Source organism: Maylandia zebra, linkage group LG6 (genome assembly GCF_041146795.1).
Source record: "Maylandia zebra isolate NMK-2024a linkage group LG6, Mzebra_GT3a, whole genome shotgun sequence".
NCBI classification, from domain to species: domain Eukaryota; kingdom Metazoa; phylum Chordata; class Actinopteri; order Cichliformes; family Cichlidae; genus Maylandia; species Maylandia zebra.
This window is the reverse complement of record NC_135172.1, coordinates 1,680,826-1,696,621: the sequence shown is the minus strand read 5'-3', so window position 1 is coordinate 1,696,621 and position 15,796 is coordinate 1,680,826. Positions and strand designations below refer to the sequence as shown.

The 15,796-nt window shown below is 43.7% G+C and overlaps 1 protein-coding gene across 1 annotated transcript; it reads right to left on the bottom strand.

The window, feature by feature from the left end:
• Positions 1-3,764: 3,764 nt before the first annotated feature.
• spcs3 (signal peptidase complex subunit 3) lies at positions 3,765-13,543 on the bottom strand. The gene is made up of 5 exons (XM_024802649.2): positions 13,297-13,543; positions 12,824-12,897; positions 12,303-12,379; positions 9,575-9,690; positions 3,765-3,990 (listed from the first exon to the last, which is right to left on the bottom strand). The coding sequence occupies exons 1-5, from the start codon at positions 13,437-13,439 to the stop codon at positions 3,858-3,860; spliced, it is 543 nt and encodes a 180-aa protein (XP_024658417.1). The 5' UTR covers positions 13,440-13,543; the 3' UTR covers positions 3,765-3,857.
• Positions 13,544-15,796: the final 2,253 nt, after the last annotated feature.

Below are 15,796 nucleotides of genomic sequence, written 5' to 3'. Positions count from 1 at the left end.
TTCATATCTGATTAGTTGGGCTGTTTTCTGAGTTTGCAGTGTGTCAAGACTACTGCAGGTTCAAAGGGTGAGGTGTTCTGATAACAGACTTTCCAAGAACTATCCGTCAGTCTTCATCCTCCTATCCAGCACTAGAAGTCCAGACCTCCGTCTTATCCGGGTGAACATCAATGAGTTCCCAGGCCAGCTGAGAACTCTCCAGCATGTTCTCGGTCTACCACAGGGCCTCCCCGAGTAGGACACGCCCGGCAACAGGTTAGGCTTTAGAGGATTAAAGATGGGAACCGTCCCAGTCTGCTAATCCAGAGAGATCCATGCAATGTTGCACTGGGGTGTCAGCCCATCCAGGGCCCACACACTCCTGTCAGCACCAACTTACTCAATGTCTTCTCTTATATAGTGGTTTTCTACTCTGCTTCATGCAACACACGTGCACCTTTACTACCTTCACTTGCTTTCTATCAAACAAGAGCAGCTGGTGATTGAACCACCAACCTTCTGATTAGTACCTGCCATTAGCCATCACATCTCAAGTCTGCAACACCCACTCCCCTGCACGCTATCCCCTCCTGAATCAGCGGACAGTCTGCCAGACTACCTTGATAACAAAGAGTGCTAAATGAATGTTTGGTTACCTGTAAAGCTCTTTGAGTTGTCAGCACTTTATTGACACCATGAAGGAAAGGTACAAAGAGATTATGAAAAGTGACACTTTTCACATAAAACTAATGTAAAGTAGCTTTACAATTCAATTTTATTTACACAGCGCCAAATCACAAAAACAGTCGCCTCAAGGCGCTTTATATTGTACAGTAGATTGTAGAATAATAGATTCAGAGAAAACCCAACAATATTTTGACCCCCCTATGAGCAGGCACTTTGGCGACAGTGGGAAGGAAAAACTCCCTTTTAACAGGAAGAAACCTCCGGCAGAACCAGGCTCAGGGAGGGGCGGGGCCATCTGCTGCGACCGGTTGGGGTGAGAGAAGGAAGACAGGATAAAGACATGCTGTGGAAGAGAGACAGAGGTTAATAACAGATATGATTCAATGCAGAGAGGTCTGTTAATACATAGTGAGTGAGAAAGGTGACTGGAAAAGGAAACACCCAGTGTATTATGGGAATTTGAGGACTTAGTTTTCACAGGAGCTACAGTATCCAGAGTCGTACGTAGTGAGGAGGTAAAATTATTAATAAGATGATCGACCTCTGTTGGAGCAGCGTTCAGATAGCTGCTCTGTGTTGGTACAGGGCATTGAAGATGATAACAGTGGGTGGATTATATTCTTAAACACTAGCTGTGTCCAAATTCATGGGCTGCATCCTCCTGAGGACCCGGCCTTCGCGGGTTAGGCCGGAAAGTAAACGGCCGTGAAATTGGATGGTCTCGCCTTCTGATTAGCGTCACCGCTGTCTCGGTGGAGTTTAATAAACTCAGCCGTCTGCTCCTTGCTATCTAAAATATTACAGGACACTGGCATAAATTCTCGACCGTCTCATACTTCTGTTTAATCAGTTTTCTGTTTGACGTTTAGTCAGCTGTGTGAAAACCAAGGAGGAACCCACCCGGGGATCAATAAAGTTTTATTTTGTCTAATCTAATAACTTTAATTTCAGCCAAACCGATTTACTCACGAACAAACAAAACACTGAAAAAAGACAAACAATAACATTTTTAGGTTGTCTAAGTGACTTATATATCACGTTTAACCCGAGCAGGGAAAGTCCGCGGTAATCTGAACATGATGTGCCGGGAGTTGTGCCGTTCTCTGCGGCTCTAGTGATGCTCGAGCTCTCAGCTAGCTATCGAGCTGGTGGGTAACAGACGTCTCCGAAAACGTCGAAGCACTTTTGCAAATGTCTTGATAAACTGAGCAGATATTAGAAGTTTACACACCCACATCGCCTGAAAATATGTTTAAAATTTATTTTGGGACCCAGAAAGATTAGTATGAGTAATTTTAAAACTTAGTAGCGGCCGCCATTGCCAGAAACTGGAGTTTGGCTGGGCCGCGCTATGAATTCTGGGATATGGTGGGCCACGAAGGACACACCCGACCCATCCTTCAAATTCGGGGAAAAGGAGGACGCATTTGTCGGCTGCATTCGGAGGAGTCTACGAATTTGGACAGGCTTCGGCGCGTCGCTGTGATGTAATCGGTCTACAAATGCGGCCTCAGGAGGAAGCAGCCCATGAATTTGGACACAGCTTTAGTTACAGCACTTTCAGAGAGACATCTGTGATAAAGTCTACTCTCCACTGCTGTGTAATCAATTATTGTAAATGTAAATGTTATCAGGAAATGATCAGACAGGAAAGGGTTTTCAGAAATATAAGTCAGATCATGCATCAGTACATTTCCATATTTTTATATCTATAAAAAGAAAGCTGACACTTGTGAGACTTTATCAAAGGTGTGAGCGTCACAGCAGAGGCCTTTGTGTCAAAGTAGCTGAGGATAAAACACAGAAAAGCATGAAGGAGAATTTCCTGGCCTGGATTTTATAAAAATATTCTGCAGTAGATCAAAAACGAAAGAAAACCATGAATCAACACATGAACATTACCTGATGCTGCTGAAGTGAAACAGAGCAAAGTTACAGAGGTTTTAGAGACACAGCGTTTTGCATTTTGCACAATTTTAAAAAGTTTACATTTGTTCAGTATTGAACAGCAGAAATTAGGTTTTCTTTTCGGAAGTAAGTAAAAGGAAAAAAACAGCGTCCGACAGGCTGTAAACAACGGTAGACTTGTGCGTAACAAGCAAGCGAATAATGCAGAAAACAGATTTTTAGACGGGAAACTGTTGTTGGAGAGAGAGAGAGCTGTGCATCGTGGTGGAAGCAAAACAGCAAAAGTCAGAGTGAATTCATGACGATGTTTATGTGAAGCGTAGTTTGGATCTTCTTTTGCTGCTGGTTCGGTCAATGTTGTTTGGAGAGCGATAAAACTAACAGCTTCAGAATCAGCGCAAAAAGGACGTAAACACAAAGCTCGACCCGCCGACACATCAGACTCAGCGAGCTGTCGGCTTTCAGCCCCGACCGTGTCCGTGCCGTCAGGTGAGAAAGGCGACATCTCACTGATCCTGATCCGTCGGCGGGTCGAGCTTTGTGTTTACGTCCTTTTTCCGCTGATTCGATCCATCGGCGGAGTTTCGGGCAAAATAAATTTATATTAAAAAAATCTATTGAGGATTTTAATGAATCGATATCACGTTATCCAAGCTAGAATCGATTTTAAATGGTAAAACGATAATCAAAACCCACCCCTAGTTGCCGGTGTCTCTAGCTTCACATGTCTGAGAACAGAATCACCAATTACCAGAGCCGCCCTCTTTCCCCAGCTGCTCGGGGTCTGCCGAGAAACAGCTAGCGGGGCCTACGCTATCTTCGGCTGCACCAGCTACAGGGGCCTGGCTAGCTACGGGTGAATGAAGGGTGCGAAGCAGAGTCTCCAATTCAGTAATCCTGGCCTCCAGAGCTGCAAATATGCTACATTTGTTACAGATATCATTACTGCTAAAGGAGGCCGAGGAGTAACTAAACATCTGACACAATGAGCAAGAAAGTGCAGGAGGGACAGGTGAAGAGGCCATGCTGCTAGCGAGTTGGTTACGAGCTAGCAGCTTTACAATGAATACACACATCCACTGTATTAGCCAGAGCTGCTCCCTCAGACCAGACGGAGGTACATGAACACACCGATGCTGACAGCATCACTGTTTGCTCGTCAGAACACAGAAGAGCTCTTCACAAACACAGACGTTCCAATTTCAACTTTTATTACAAACCAAAAACTCAGTTACATCTCGTTTCAGCGGTCAGAGCACAGTCAATGCTGGATGTGTGCATCTCTAATAGCTCTTGGTGGTCTCGTAGGTCTCTGGGAAAGGTATGCTGACGTGTCCACTTCCAGCCACCAGGGGCAGGATTCCAGCGTTGGGAACTACATTCCAGGACAATGTCAAGGTGATGTTCTTATTGGCCCTGACGACGAGAAATAATGACAATCAGCCAATCATGTTCAACGTGTGTGAAAAGCATGTGAAATAAGAGACGACAAAGGCTCCGGGAAAAAATGAACTGCATTATGGGAAACAAATCTCCTTGTCAGAATACTCAGGATGTTTCAAATTTCATGCGTATCATTTTTTTAAACTCAAGACTGGGACTCGACTCTGAGACTGTTACCATTTCCATCAAGCTGCTGATAGACCTGTCTCTATATCAGTCGGGGACTTTAAACATGATCAGTCCTACCGTCTGTAACATCAAACATTTGGGTTCAAATGTTTTTTCTTAAAGTCAAGCTCCAACATTACAGCTTTATTATGAGCCATTGCTGCTAAACGCTACCTTTGATTCAGTTCAGTTTTATTTATTTAGTGCCAAACAACATCACAGCTGTCGCCTCAACGTGCTTTATATTACAAGTTAAAGACCCTACAATAATACAGAAAAAAAACAACAATCATGTGACCCCCTATGAGCAAGCACTTTGGTGACAGTGGGAAGGAAAAACTCCCTTTTAACAGGAAGAAACCTCCAGCAGAACCAGGCTCAGGGAGGGGCGGGGCCATCTGCTGTGAGTGAGAGAAGGAAGCCAGAACAAAGACACGCTGTGGACGAGAGCCAGAGATTAATAATAACTAAGGATTAAATGCAGAGAGGTGTATTAACTAGAGATGGACCGATCCGATATTACGTATCGGTATCGGTCCGATACTGACCTAAATTACTGGATCGGATATCGGAGAAAAATAAAAAATGTAATCCGATCCATTAAATATCACGAAAGCACCTCACAAAACTTGCAACACGCCGTAACTCGCCTCAGAACGGAGCAGTATGCATCACGTGATAGAGCGGCTGTGGCATTTGTGACCTGTCGGTGGTCTGGATAGCATGTGGAGCTTCGCTAGCAACCCGGCATTTCATCTCCGACAAAGTTATCCCGAGAGAAGTAAAGCAAGTGTGTAAGTCCATCTCTGAATGTTTGTAAAGCATTCCTGCATTAAGCTTAACAAACGATATATGGAGCGACTGCCTCTCCTGCTGCTACTTCAATCATGAAACTGCTTAACGATCAGCTGATCGGCTTTTCTGTCGCGAGTCCGTCTCTCTGGTTTGTTTTTGGCCCACTTTGCACCAGAAAGAGGAAACCAGCGGCTGAACAACAGCAGCACGTTTAAGCTTGATCAGCTGTTGTTAGAATTTATTTATTATTACTTTCTACTCGAGGATCTTTTTCTACGTAGCTGACGCTGGTAACTGTGCAGGGGCGGATCTAGCAAAGTTTAGCCAGGGGGGCTGATAGGGCATTAACAGGGAAAAGGGGGCACAAAGACATACTTTTCTTTCTTATTCTCATTTAAAATGTCGAGCTTTTAATAAATAATTATCTGACACCCAAAGTTTTAATTTGATGTAAAATGTATAGAAGTCCATTACTGTATATAGTGACTATTAAGTCTAATATACCCTAGTAAGCTGTAGTACTTTTTCCTTTGGGAAGGTACCATCTGTGCAGTCTGCAATTTTGTTGAAGAAAGATGTTGAATCTATTTAATATTTCTTGAAAAATAATTGATTTCTGTGCATTTTTTTTTTTTCACACTGCATCAAATTAAGGTTGGTTACGTCGATTAAGCATCATGAGGTGGAGCGTGAGGGATGGTTCCCTATTTTTTATTTATTTATTTTTGTTGTTGCTGGGAGTTGGAACCCTATTAGTTAGGTTGCTTAATATTTATGCTAAGTACTCTTTAAAATACCAGAATAGGGAGGATGGTGTAGGTCTAAGTTTATTAGATTGATCAGTATTGCTGAACTATGAAATATTTTTTTTTGTATACAGGTATAACAGAATAGCTTTAGTGTAGTTGTTGTTTTAAACTTGAGTATGAACTTATACAAAATGCAGCAAGATATTTAAAAAAAAACAGTTTTGTTGATTAAAAAACACTATATCGGATTCATATCGGTATCGGCAGATATCCAAATTTATGATATCGGTATCGGTATCGGACATAAAAAAGTGGTATCGTGCCATCTCTAGTATTAACACATAGTGAGTGAAGAAGAAGCAGTGCATCATGGGAATCCCCCGGCAGCTGAGGCCTATTAGTAAGTAAGGGAGGACTGAGGGTCGCCATATCCAGCCCTGCTTTATCATAAAAGAACATGTGTGAGGGAGGGACTGTGTTTGTGTGTCAGCTGAAGGTGGCAGGAAAAAAATGAATGAAAGTCCAAGTTAAAGCCTGTACAGTAAGTATGGGCTGAAGTCACATTCCCAACTAGAACATTCAGGAGAAAGATGAGGAACAGGTCCTAAGATCTAAGCCCGTTAATGATCATGTCTTGAGTGCATTCAGAGCTCAATGCTGATGGTTTAATGCTAAGGATCTCCTCTGATAGATGGTATCGCTGCCGCTAACGAGGACAGAGTCTGCCTCCATGAGTCCACTTAGGTCTGAGTGATGAACATGTCATCGGAGGTTCATGCCTGCCTGTTCTTTGTGACCGTGTGGAGCCAAGAACCAAGCAGACTTGGCCCCCTAACCCCTGTTGGTATTTAATGAGGCCCACCTACTACCAAAGAAGACTAAGTAATATGATGATGTGAGCTTGATCAGAAGAGCCTATCAGGTAACATGTTTAGCATTAGGAAACACTGGTTACAATTATGCTCAGAGAGAAAAATAGAGGCCAGTGTAATGAACAGTTAATAATAATAACACATTTTATTTATAAAGCACCTTTCAAGACACCCGAGGACACTGCACAATAGATAAAAAACACATGATAGAACAATGACACAATGAAGAACAATAAAACAAAAGCACAAGATAAAACGAACAAACAGTGGGTTCACAGTGAGTATGCAGATTTTAACAGATGGGTTTTGAGTTGAGATTTAAACTGGGGGAGAGAACCAGTGTTTGTTATATCTGGGGGCAGAGAGCTCCACAGCCTGGGAGCAGAGCAGCTGAAAGCTCTGCTTCCCACGGTGCTGAGGCGGGAAGAAGGCACAGAAAGCTGGATAGAAGAAGAAGAACGAAGTGAACGGGCAGAACAAGTGGTGCTTAACAGGTCAGAAAGGTAAGGAGGAGCGAGGTTATGAATGGCCTTGAAGGTGAGCAGAAGAAGTTTGTATATTATTCGGAATTTCACTGTGAGCAGGTGAAGTTCCTGAAGAACAGGAGTGATGTGCTGGTAGGAGGGGTTCTGGTGATAGTGCGAGCAGCAGAGCTTTGAACCAGTTGGAAGCTTATGGAGGGATTTTTGGGGGAGACCATGCAGAAGAGAATTGCAGTAGTCAATATGGGAGGTAACAAGACTGTGGACAAGAATGGACGTAGACTGGGTGGAAAGAGAAGGAAGCAATCTGTTAATGTTACGTAGATGGAAGTAGGCAGAACGGGTGAGGTTAGTGATGTGAGATTTATAGGAAAGTGAACTGTCTAGGATGACACCAAGGCTCTTAACCTGAGGAGAAGGGAAACCTGTGGAGTTAACGATAGTGAGAGAGAAATGATTAGCCTTCAAAAGGTTGGATTTGGTGCCAATAAGGAGTGTAACTGTTGGCATGATGACATTGTATATAATTTGGATTATTTCTTTATCTCGTCAAGATCCATGTCATGATTGTAAATTATTTAAGCTGTACATTACTTTGTTTGTTTTTTGTAGTCAACGTTTTGGTGCTTTTATTTTGAAAGTCAAGTTCGCTTACAAGTTGCGCTAGTTTCCTCTTTGGGTAGAACGAAGAAAAACACCTGTAAGCGCGCAGAAAGGATGGTTTTTATTGAAAAACATGTTAAGTGGACTTTAACTACACACGGTTAAAGGAAACCTCAGAAGAACGGCGGCTAATTCCCTTTTTGCAGCATGCAGCCAACGAGGTATTTATTTATTTATCGTGTTTGTTGTACAGTGTTATTACTGCTGTGTCTTATGCTGAGTTTTATTTTGTTAATGCTGTATAGTTTTCACGGTGGCTTTGGAGAGAAGTCTTCAAATAAACCAGTGACAGAAAACCACTTGCGTCTGCCTGTGCTTCGAGGGAATTATAAGGAGGATCTCAGTTTTATCCTCATTGAGCTTTAAAAAATTTGAAAACCAGGATTTTAACTCGGATAGACATTCTGTAAAGGAAGAAGGTGGGAGGGAGGAATCAGGTCTGCAAGAGAGATACACGGGTGTCATCAGCAAGGAGGATGTGGAGGGAGGATGTATATTATAAAGAGAAGAGGGCCTAAGACTGAGCCTTGGGGTACACCAGAGGTGACGGGGAATAGATGAGAGCGGAATGATCTTAGTTGAATAAATTGGGAGCGTCAAAGAGATATGATTGAAACCAGGCGAGGGGTGTGTCAGAGATGCAGAGAGAGGAGAGTCTGCTTAGAAGGACAGAGTGACAGATTTGTCGAAGGCTGATAGTGATGGGATTTCCGGCTCTTTTTAGAGAACCGGCTCTTTCGGCTCGGCTCACTAAAAAGACTATTTAAATTTTCAGCTTTTTCCTTTTAAACAAATTTAAAGTGAAACAACACAAAACACTGCAAACACAACACAATTAAATATAAATTATAATATGAAAACAAAAAGAAGATGCACATTCTCTGTCATATGGACCTGCATGAATAAACTTTCTGAATCCTTTATCATCTGCAACTGAAAATAGTTGTGGATGATTACTATACCTTTCTAATGGGACGTTGTTGTCCCTGCTCTCTCTCTCCCTCCCGCTCTGTTCCTGAGCTACTGCCAGTGTAACTACCCCCCCCCCTCTGCCCAGCGCAAAGCACAAGGCTCGCGTGCGGAGTGAAGCGGGAAAAAGTGCGAGAGAGAGGGTGAGAGAAAGGAAAAAAAAAAACAAAAACCCACGGCTCGCAATAAGGAGCCGGCTCGCGTCGTTCACGTCAAAGAGCCGGCTCTAAGAACCATTTCGTTCGCGACTGAAACATCACTAAAGGCTGAGCTCAGATCCAAAAGGACGAGAATGGTGAAAGACCAGAGTCAGCTGCGATTAGAAGATCGTTAGTGACTTTAAGTAGAGCAGCTTCTGCACTGTGACATGAACGAAAACCAGACTGAAATCTCTCGTAGATGTTATTATTAACCAGGTGTGAATGAAGTTGAGCTGCAACCACTTTTTCGAGTATTTTAGAAATGAAGGGCAGATTAGAAAACAGACAGAGGTTGTTAAAGTTGTTAGGATCTAAAGAAGGTATTTTCAGTATAGGAGTGACTAGAGCAATCTTGAATATGGAAGGAACGATACTGGTGGTGAGTGAAGAGTGAATATAGCAGAGATGAGTGGGAGTAAGGAAGAGAGGCAGGATTTCACAAACCCTGCAGGCATAGGGTCAAGATGACACGTGGCAGGCTTTGATCTACACAAACTTAGAAATATCAGATAAATCAGGAAGATGAAGAGTGGAAAACAGCTCAAAAAGGAGAAAAGGTTCTGGAGAGGGGGTAGACACAACATGTGAACTGAGTTGCTGGTGGATGTTATTGATTTTAGTAGTCCAGAACATGTGTTGATACACATCTGGTATCTCACCTCAGTCCGTTTCCATCGTCAAAGAAGAAGTACTTGGACTTCATGTCTCTGAGGTTCAGCTTGGTGTTCTCACCTCGAAGAACGATCTTATCCCACAGGACGACCTGGTTCAGAGACTGACACACACACACACACACACACAGATTAATTATACTGCAGGACCTCCATCCATGGTCAGGCAGCGGTTCATCTACCAATCAGAAGGCTGGTGGTTAGATCCCTGCCTCCTCCGGGCTAAAATGTCTTTGTGTGAATGTAGTTGTGTTATCTTTACAGCCGTGTTCCTCACAGCTACAGCTAACCATGTAAAGCACTTTGTGCTACATCTTTGTATGAAAAGTGCTTTATAAATAAAGATTGATTGATTGATACAGTCACAAATTTCCAAAACACTGACACATGACAATGTTGTGGTTACACTGTTACAGACACACCAGCTGATCCTACTAAAGTTGTTGCGCAACTGTCTGAGCTCCACACAGACGCTTACACACAGATCCTGCAGCTGTTTGCAGTTACACACCTTCAGGGAACTTCTGGAAACAGCTGGGAGACTTGGGCTCATCCTAATCCTGTCAAACTCTGATTAGATGAACTACTGAGTTTTGTTGTTGTTACACACACACTCTGCAAACACCTTTCACGTACTCTCTTGCTCACTGTTACGTATCAAACCCAGGGCTCGCAAAATCGCTAGCCCGATGTCCCGGGGCTAGCGATTCTTCCAGTCAGGCTACCAAAATCTATCTCTGCCCTGCCCGTCGGGCTATTGTAGGAAGGAAAAATATATGTCAATGCTTTTGCATTCTTTCAGAAATGTAGCTGGGTAATTATGTCATTGGGTGAGCCACTGTCAATATGTGACATATTGAAATCGTGTTTGAATTTGCGCTTGTTTTTTGCTTTCACTTTGCAATCGTGCGAACTGTGTATAGAGAGCGACAGCACTGATCTGTGAGTGATGATAATTTGTGCACCAATTCCTCTGACATCGTCTTATTAATCGTTAGCTTACTATGCAAACATGACAAGTGAAATCTCCCGCAGCTTAAACATGTGAGAGGTTGATCGCGCAGAGAATCGCTGAGCTTATGTGAGTGAGCGTGTAAAAGCATTTCAGTTCTGCTGAGCCAAATAAGACAGGTCAGGGTGAAGAAGTGACAGCCAAAGAAAAGCTTACCACAAAACGGAAAAGTTATGACAAATCAGACTATAAGGCAAAAAGAAAGTGCAGCTTTATGGTTTCATGGACAAAATAATTTCTGTGGCTGCAATATGACGAGCTAAATAACCAGGGCTGCACATAAGTGGTCCGCGGGTGAGCATTCGCTGTCAAAATAAAAAACACGCACAAGATAAGAAGTTGCAACGCGTGTTTGCGTACATAAGATTTTCTGGAGGAGGACAGACATTTGTTTAGAACTCTTAAAGATGTCAAGAAGCTCCTTTAAGCAATTACTTTGGTGTTCCTCCACCTCCAAAGAAATGTCAGAAGGAGTCTGAACCACAAAAGAAGCGCGTATTCTCGGAAAAGTGGTTGCAGGAGGTGAGCTGGCTTCAAACAAATGATGAACGCACAGAGATGTGGTGCAGAATGTGCCGTGAAAATCCCACTCTAGGACAAAAACAGCCTTTTATATGGACGCAAACGCGCGCTGCAACTTCTTATCTGGTGCGCGTCTTTTATTTTGACAGCGAATGCGCACATGCGGACCACTTATGTGCACCCGTGTAAATAACATAATGTTCTGCCGGGTGTGTTGTTGGTTTTCTCTCGATTTCTGAACTGACAAGCGCCTTTGTTACTGGAACCAGTCATTTTAAGAAAGGCCCCCATTAGAACCCATGAGAAATGCAAGAAATGCATTATTGCTCAGTCTGCAATATCTTTCCCAGAACAAACACCAATTGCAAATAACAAACTAAAAATAAACCTGAAAATCAGTTTAGAACAGCTACTATGTTGCCATTGACAAACAGAGTGAACGACCACTGGCACAATGCAGCAGTCTGTGCAAACTTCAAAAGCAAACGGCCTCGATCTTGGTTCCACTTGTCTCTTATCGTGACTTCAGTGGAAATGTCAGATTGAGGCTCTGACAGACTGATTCAAGTCCTACACAGTTCTTACAAGTTCATAGAAATTTCTGTTCAATTAGAACCAAGTGTTTGAGTTGATGATTGTAATTTTTATACAATGTTGTAATTTTTGTTTCAACTATTTTTGATTAATGTGTTGTTTCCGTTACAATATTATACTTTAATGTATAATATTGTAACAGAAACAAAACATCAATCAAAAAATTGCTCTCTTTTTTATTCGGGCTACTTAAATTTATTTTGGCTACCAAAAACTGAAGAGTCCCTGCCCGAAGGGCTACCAGGGGTTTTGAAATTTTGCGAGCCCTGAAACCACTCCTCTGACAGCTAAAAACCACCCAGCTGTGTATTGTTTGCCGTCGGTGATCTGTATGGACCGCTGTCACTGACTTGTGCAAAAAGCCTCATGTTCAGCATTCTCATAACAACGTGACGATGAAGATGAGGTGAGACGAGTGACTGAATGCTTAAAGTGATCAGAGTGCTGGCGTGCATTCACACATCAGACTTGTAGTTTGACCTGTACACTAACCGTCAGACACAATGTGATGCTTTGATAAGCCATATGTAGCGTGCTTCATGCCTGCTTCTTACTAAAAGGTCGAGGTGTGTGTGCATTAGGACTTACATTGCTCTTTGTGGCATACTCAGCAGACAGATAGAGAAACAACTGCTTCACATTCCAATCAAAAATTGGCTGCAAATGTGGGAAAAGTTAAGGACCATCAACAGAACCGAGAGAGGAAAACAAAAATGAATCCGAGCATCTTCACTGCATTGTCAGTGCTTAAAACAATGGTGTACATCGCCATGGTAACCAGGGATAATCTGGTGTTAACGCGACTTGAACTCAAATGTGAGCGTGCAGGGTCAATGTAATGACTGTATAATTACAAGCCTTTGGCTGGAATCTCTGTCAGACCTACTGGCATTCATTTAGTAACGCCCAACACACACAGCTGCTTCAAACTGTTCTTTTGTCTCAGGATGGAGTTTTTAAAAAAGACGACAAGTCTACAAAGAGCTGAATAAATGCACAATCATGAGCAGCCACACAGTGCACTCTTATTGCAAAGATTCTCTGAAGCAGCTGCAACACATCGCAAGAAGAAAAGATCAAACACAGCAATGCTTTAATAGGAAGGATATCAGCTGAAAGGTCAAAGGTGATGAAACCCAGGTCACTTCGTTCTCGGGGTCCAGTGAAGTCATCAACGTTCTTCCTGTGAGAGAGAGAGAAGTTACAAACGTCACTCGACATGTAGAAGTTGGGACGGATGTATGCAAAGGTGAAAGAAACGACTGCTGTTCCTCACATGACCCTAAATGCTTCTGTACTACAGAGCTGTACTGTACAGCTTTGGTACAGTACATATCTGTACATATCTGTACTATGGTACACAGCTGTGGTACAGTACTGCTCTGAACTACCGCTCTGCACCCCTTCCAGGCACAGTGAGTATCCCGAGACTGAGGATGCTGTCCAGGCTCAGGACCGCAGGCCACAGAGCGGCTCCCGCCAAACAGCTAGCATGTAAACCAGCCTGCAGCCTCTGCTACACGGAACAAAGACACGATAGAACCTGGTGTGATGCTAACAGCTGTTGAAAGCAGAGACTTACAGCATGACTTTAGAGACGTGGATGTCCACAGGAACCCTTCTGTCTTTAAACGCTGTGGTGATGAAGCAGCCGAAAGTCAGAGCCGCCATGACGCTCAGGGAGAAGGCAAACAGCGAGTTAGCTCTCGACAGGACCGTGTTCATAATGGGATTCAGCAAGTACCACACGGACACTAATTCAAACGACAGACTTGTTCCAAGCCCTGCAGCGGATGTAGCGTTAGCGCAAACCGGAAACGTGAAGTTACCTGGAATAAACACATACTTCCGGTTAAGGCCTTTCAAAATAAAGCGAATTTGAAGCGTTTTCGGCCAGAAGACAGTTTTAAAAGAATCACAGTCTAGGTGAAGCAGCATAGGTGTGTAGTCCAACATGGCTCTGACTCACATTAAACATGGATCAGTGTTTGTGACTCTCGGCCGGGTTTAAACATGTGCACATGTGTGTTCGCTCGCCTCGCGCGGCGGCAGGAACCGGAAAGAGCTTTGGAACGATGAGTAAGCGGAAGCTCTCACTTCCTTATTCAAAACGTTCCGTCGGTTTAAAATGAGGCAAATGAACTGTAACCTCTGTAACACACACACATTCGTTTTCATATCTCAGTGGGGACATTTCATTGACAATGCCTAACCTTAACCATCAGCCTAAACCATAACTATTAACCCTGATAATTCTTTTAAATGAACTTTATTTAGAACAATAACAATGACAATCTCAAAGAGACAAGGGACATATTGAATCATTCAGAACAGAATCACACCTCCTTTTTCTTTTCTCCCAATCAGAGGAATACACATCACTGCCACAGTGCAGTTGGCACGCCACAATGAAATCGACAATAACTGAAAGTAAACATACATACACACATATACACACACACATATATATATATCAGAATCAGAATACTTTATTGATCCCTGGGGGAAATTATTTTTTGTTACAGTGCTCCATTATAAACCAACATTAAGACAAGACAGACAATACGCTAACTAAGAATAGTACAATATATACATATATATACATACATACATACATAAGTCACTCATAAATAAATAGCTGGAAAAGAAACATGTGTAGCTGTAGCAGCAAACAGTGTGTTAAGTGGATGCGTTGTACAGGGAGATGGCCACAGGCAGGAATGATTTCCTGTGTCGTTCAGTGGTGCTTTTCGGTAATCTCAGTCTCTCACTGAACGAGCTCCTGTGACTGACCAACATGTCATGGAGTGGGTGGGAGGTGTTATCCAACATTGTCTTTATCTTGGACAGCATCCGCCTCTCCGACACCACCTTGAGGGAGTCCAGCTCCATCCCCATAACATTACTGGCCTTACGGATCAGTTTATTGAGTCTGTTGGCATCTGCGACCCTCAGCCTGCTCCCCCAGCATGCAACAGCATAGAGGATCGCACTGGCCACAACAGACTCATAGAAAATCCTGAGCATTTTCTGGCAGATGTTGAAGGACCTCAGTCGCCTCAAAAAATAGAGACGACTCTGGCCCTTCCTGTAAAGTGCTGTGGTGTTTTTAGCCCAGTCCAGTTTATTGTCAATGTGTACTCCAAGGTATTTATAGTCCTCCACAATGTCCACACTGACCCCCTGGATTGAAACAGGGGTCAAGTGTTTCCTGGTCTTCCTGAAGTCCACGATCAGTTCCTTGGTCTTTGCCACGTTGAGCTGCAGATGATTCTGCTCACACCACGTGACAAAGGAGTCGACCACAGCCCGGTACTCTGTCTCATCATCCCTGCTGATGCATCCAACCACCGCAGAGTCATCAGGAAACTTCTGAAGATGGCAGGTCTCTGTGCAGTGGCTGAAGTCTGTGGTGTAGAGGGTGAAGAGGAAGGGGGAGAGGACAGTCCCCTGTGGTGCCCCTGTGTTGCTAATCACCTTGTCAGACACACACTGTGGGAGACGTACATATTGTGGTCTTCCTGTCAGGTAATCAACAATCCAGGACACCAGAGAAGCATCCACCTGCATCGCTGCTAACTTATCACCCAGGAGGGTCGGCCTGATGGTGTTGAAAGCACTGGAAAAGTCAAAAAACATGACCCTCACAGTGCTCGCCGGCTGGTCCAGATGGGTGTAGACACGATTGAGCAGGTAGATGATGGCGTCCTCAGTTCCGAGACGAGGCTGATAAGCGAACTGAAGGGGATCCAGATGTGGTCTTACTATGGGTCGCAGCTGGTCCAGGATGAGCCTTTCCAGGGTCTTCATGATGTGGGAGGTCAGTGCCACGGGCCTGTAATCCTGGGGGCCACTGGGACGAGGCGTCTTTGGTACAGGGACGAGGCATGATGTCTTCCACATCACCGGGACCCTCTGCAGACTCAGACTCAGCATAAACAGTTTATGAAAGACTCCACACAGCTGGGGGGCACAGGTCTTGAGGACAAGGGGACTCACTCCGTCTGGTCCAGCAGACTTCCCTGAGTGAAGTCTCCTCATTTGCATCTCAACCTGGTATTGAGTGAAGGTGATGGGTGGGG

Coding starts and splice junctions, on each gene's coding strand:
- spcs3 (XM_024802649.2), bottom strand. CDS start 13,439: ATGAACACGGTCCTGTCGAGAGCTAACTCGCTGTTTGCCTTCTCCCTG. Junction 12,898..13,296: donor CACGTCTCTAAAGTCATGCT/GTAAGTCTCTGC, acceptor TCTCTCTCACAG/GAAGAACGTTGATGACTTCA. Junction 12,380..12,823: donor CACCTTTGACCTTTCAGCTG/ATATCCTTCCTA, acceptor AACTTTTCCCAC/ATTTGCAGCCAATTTTTGAT.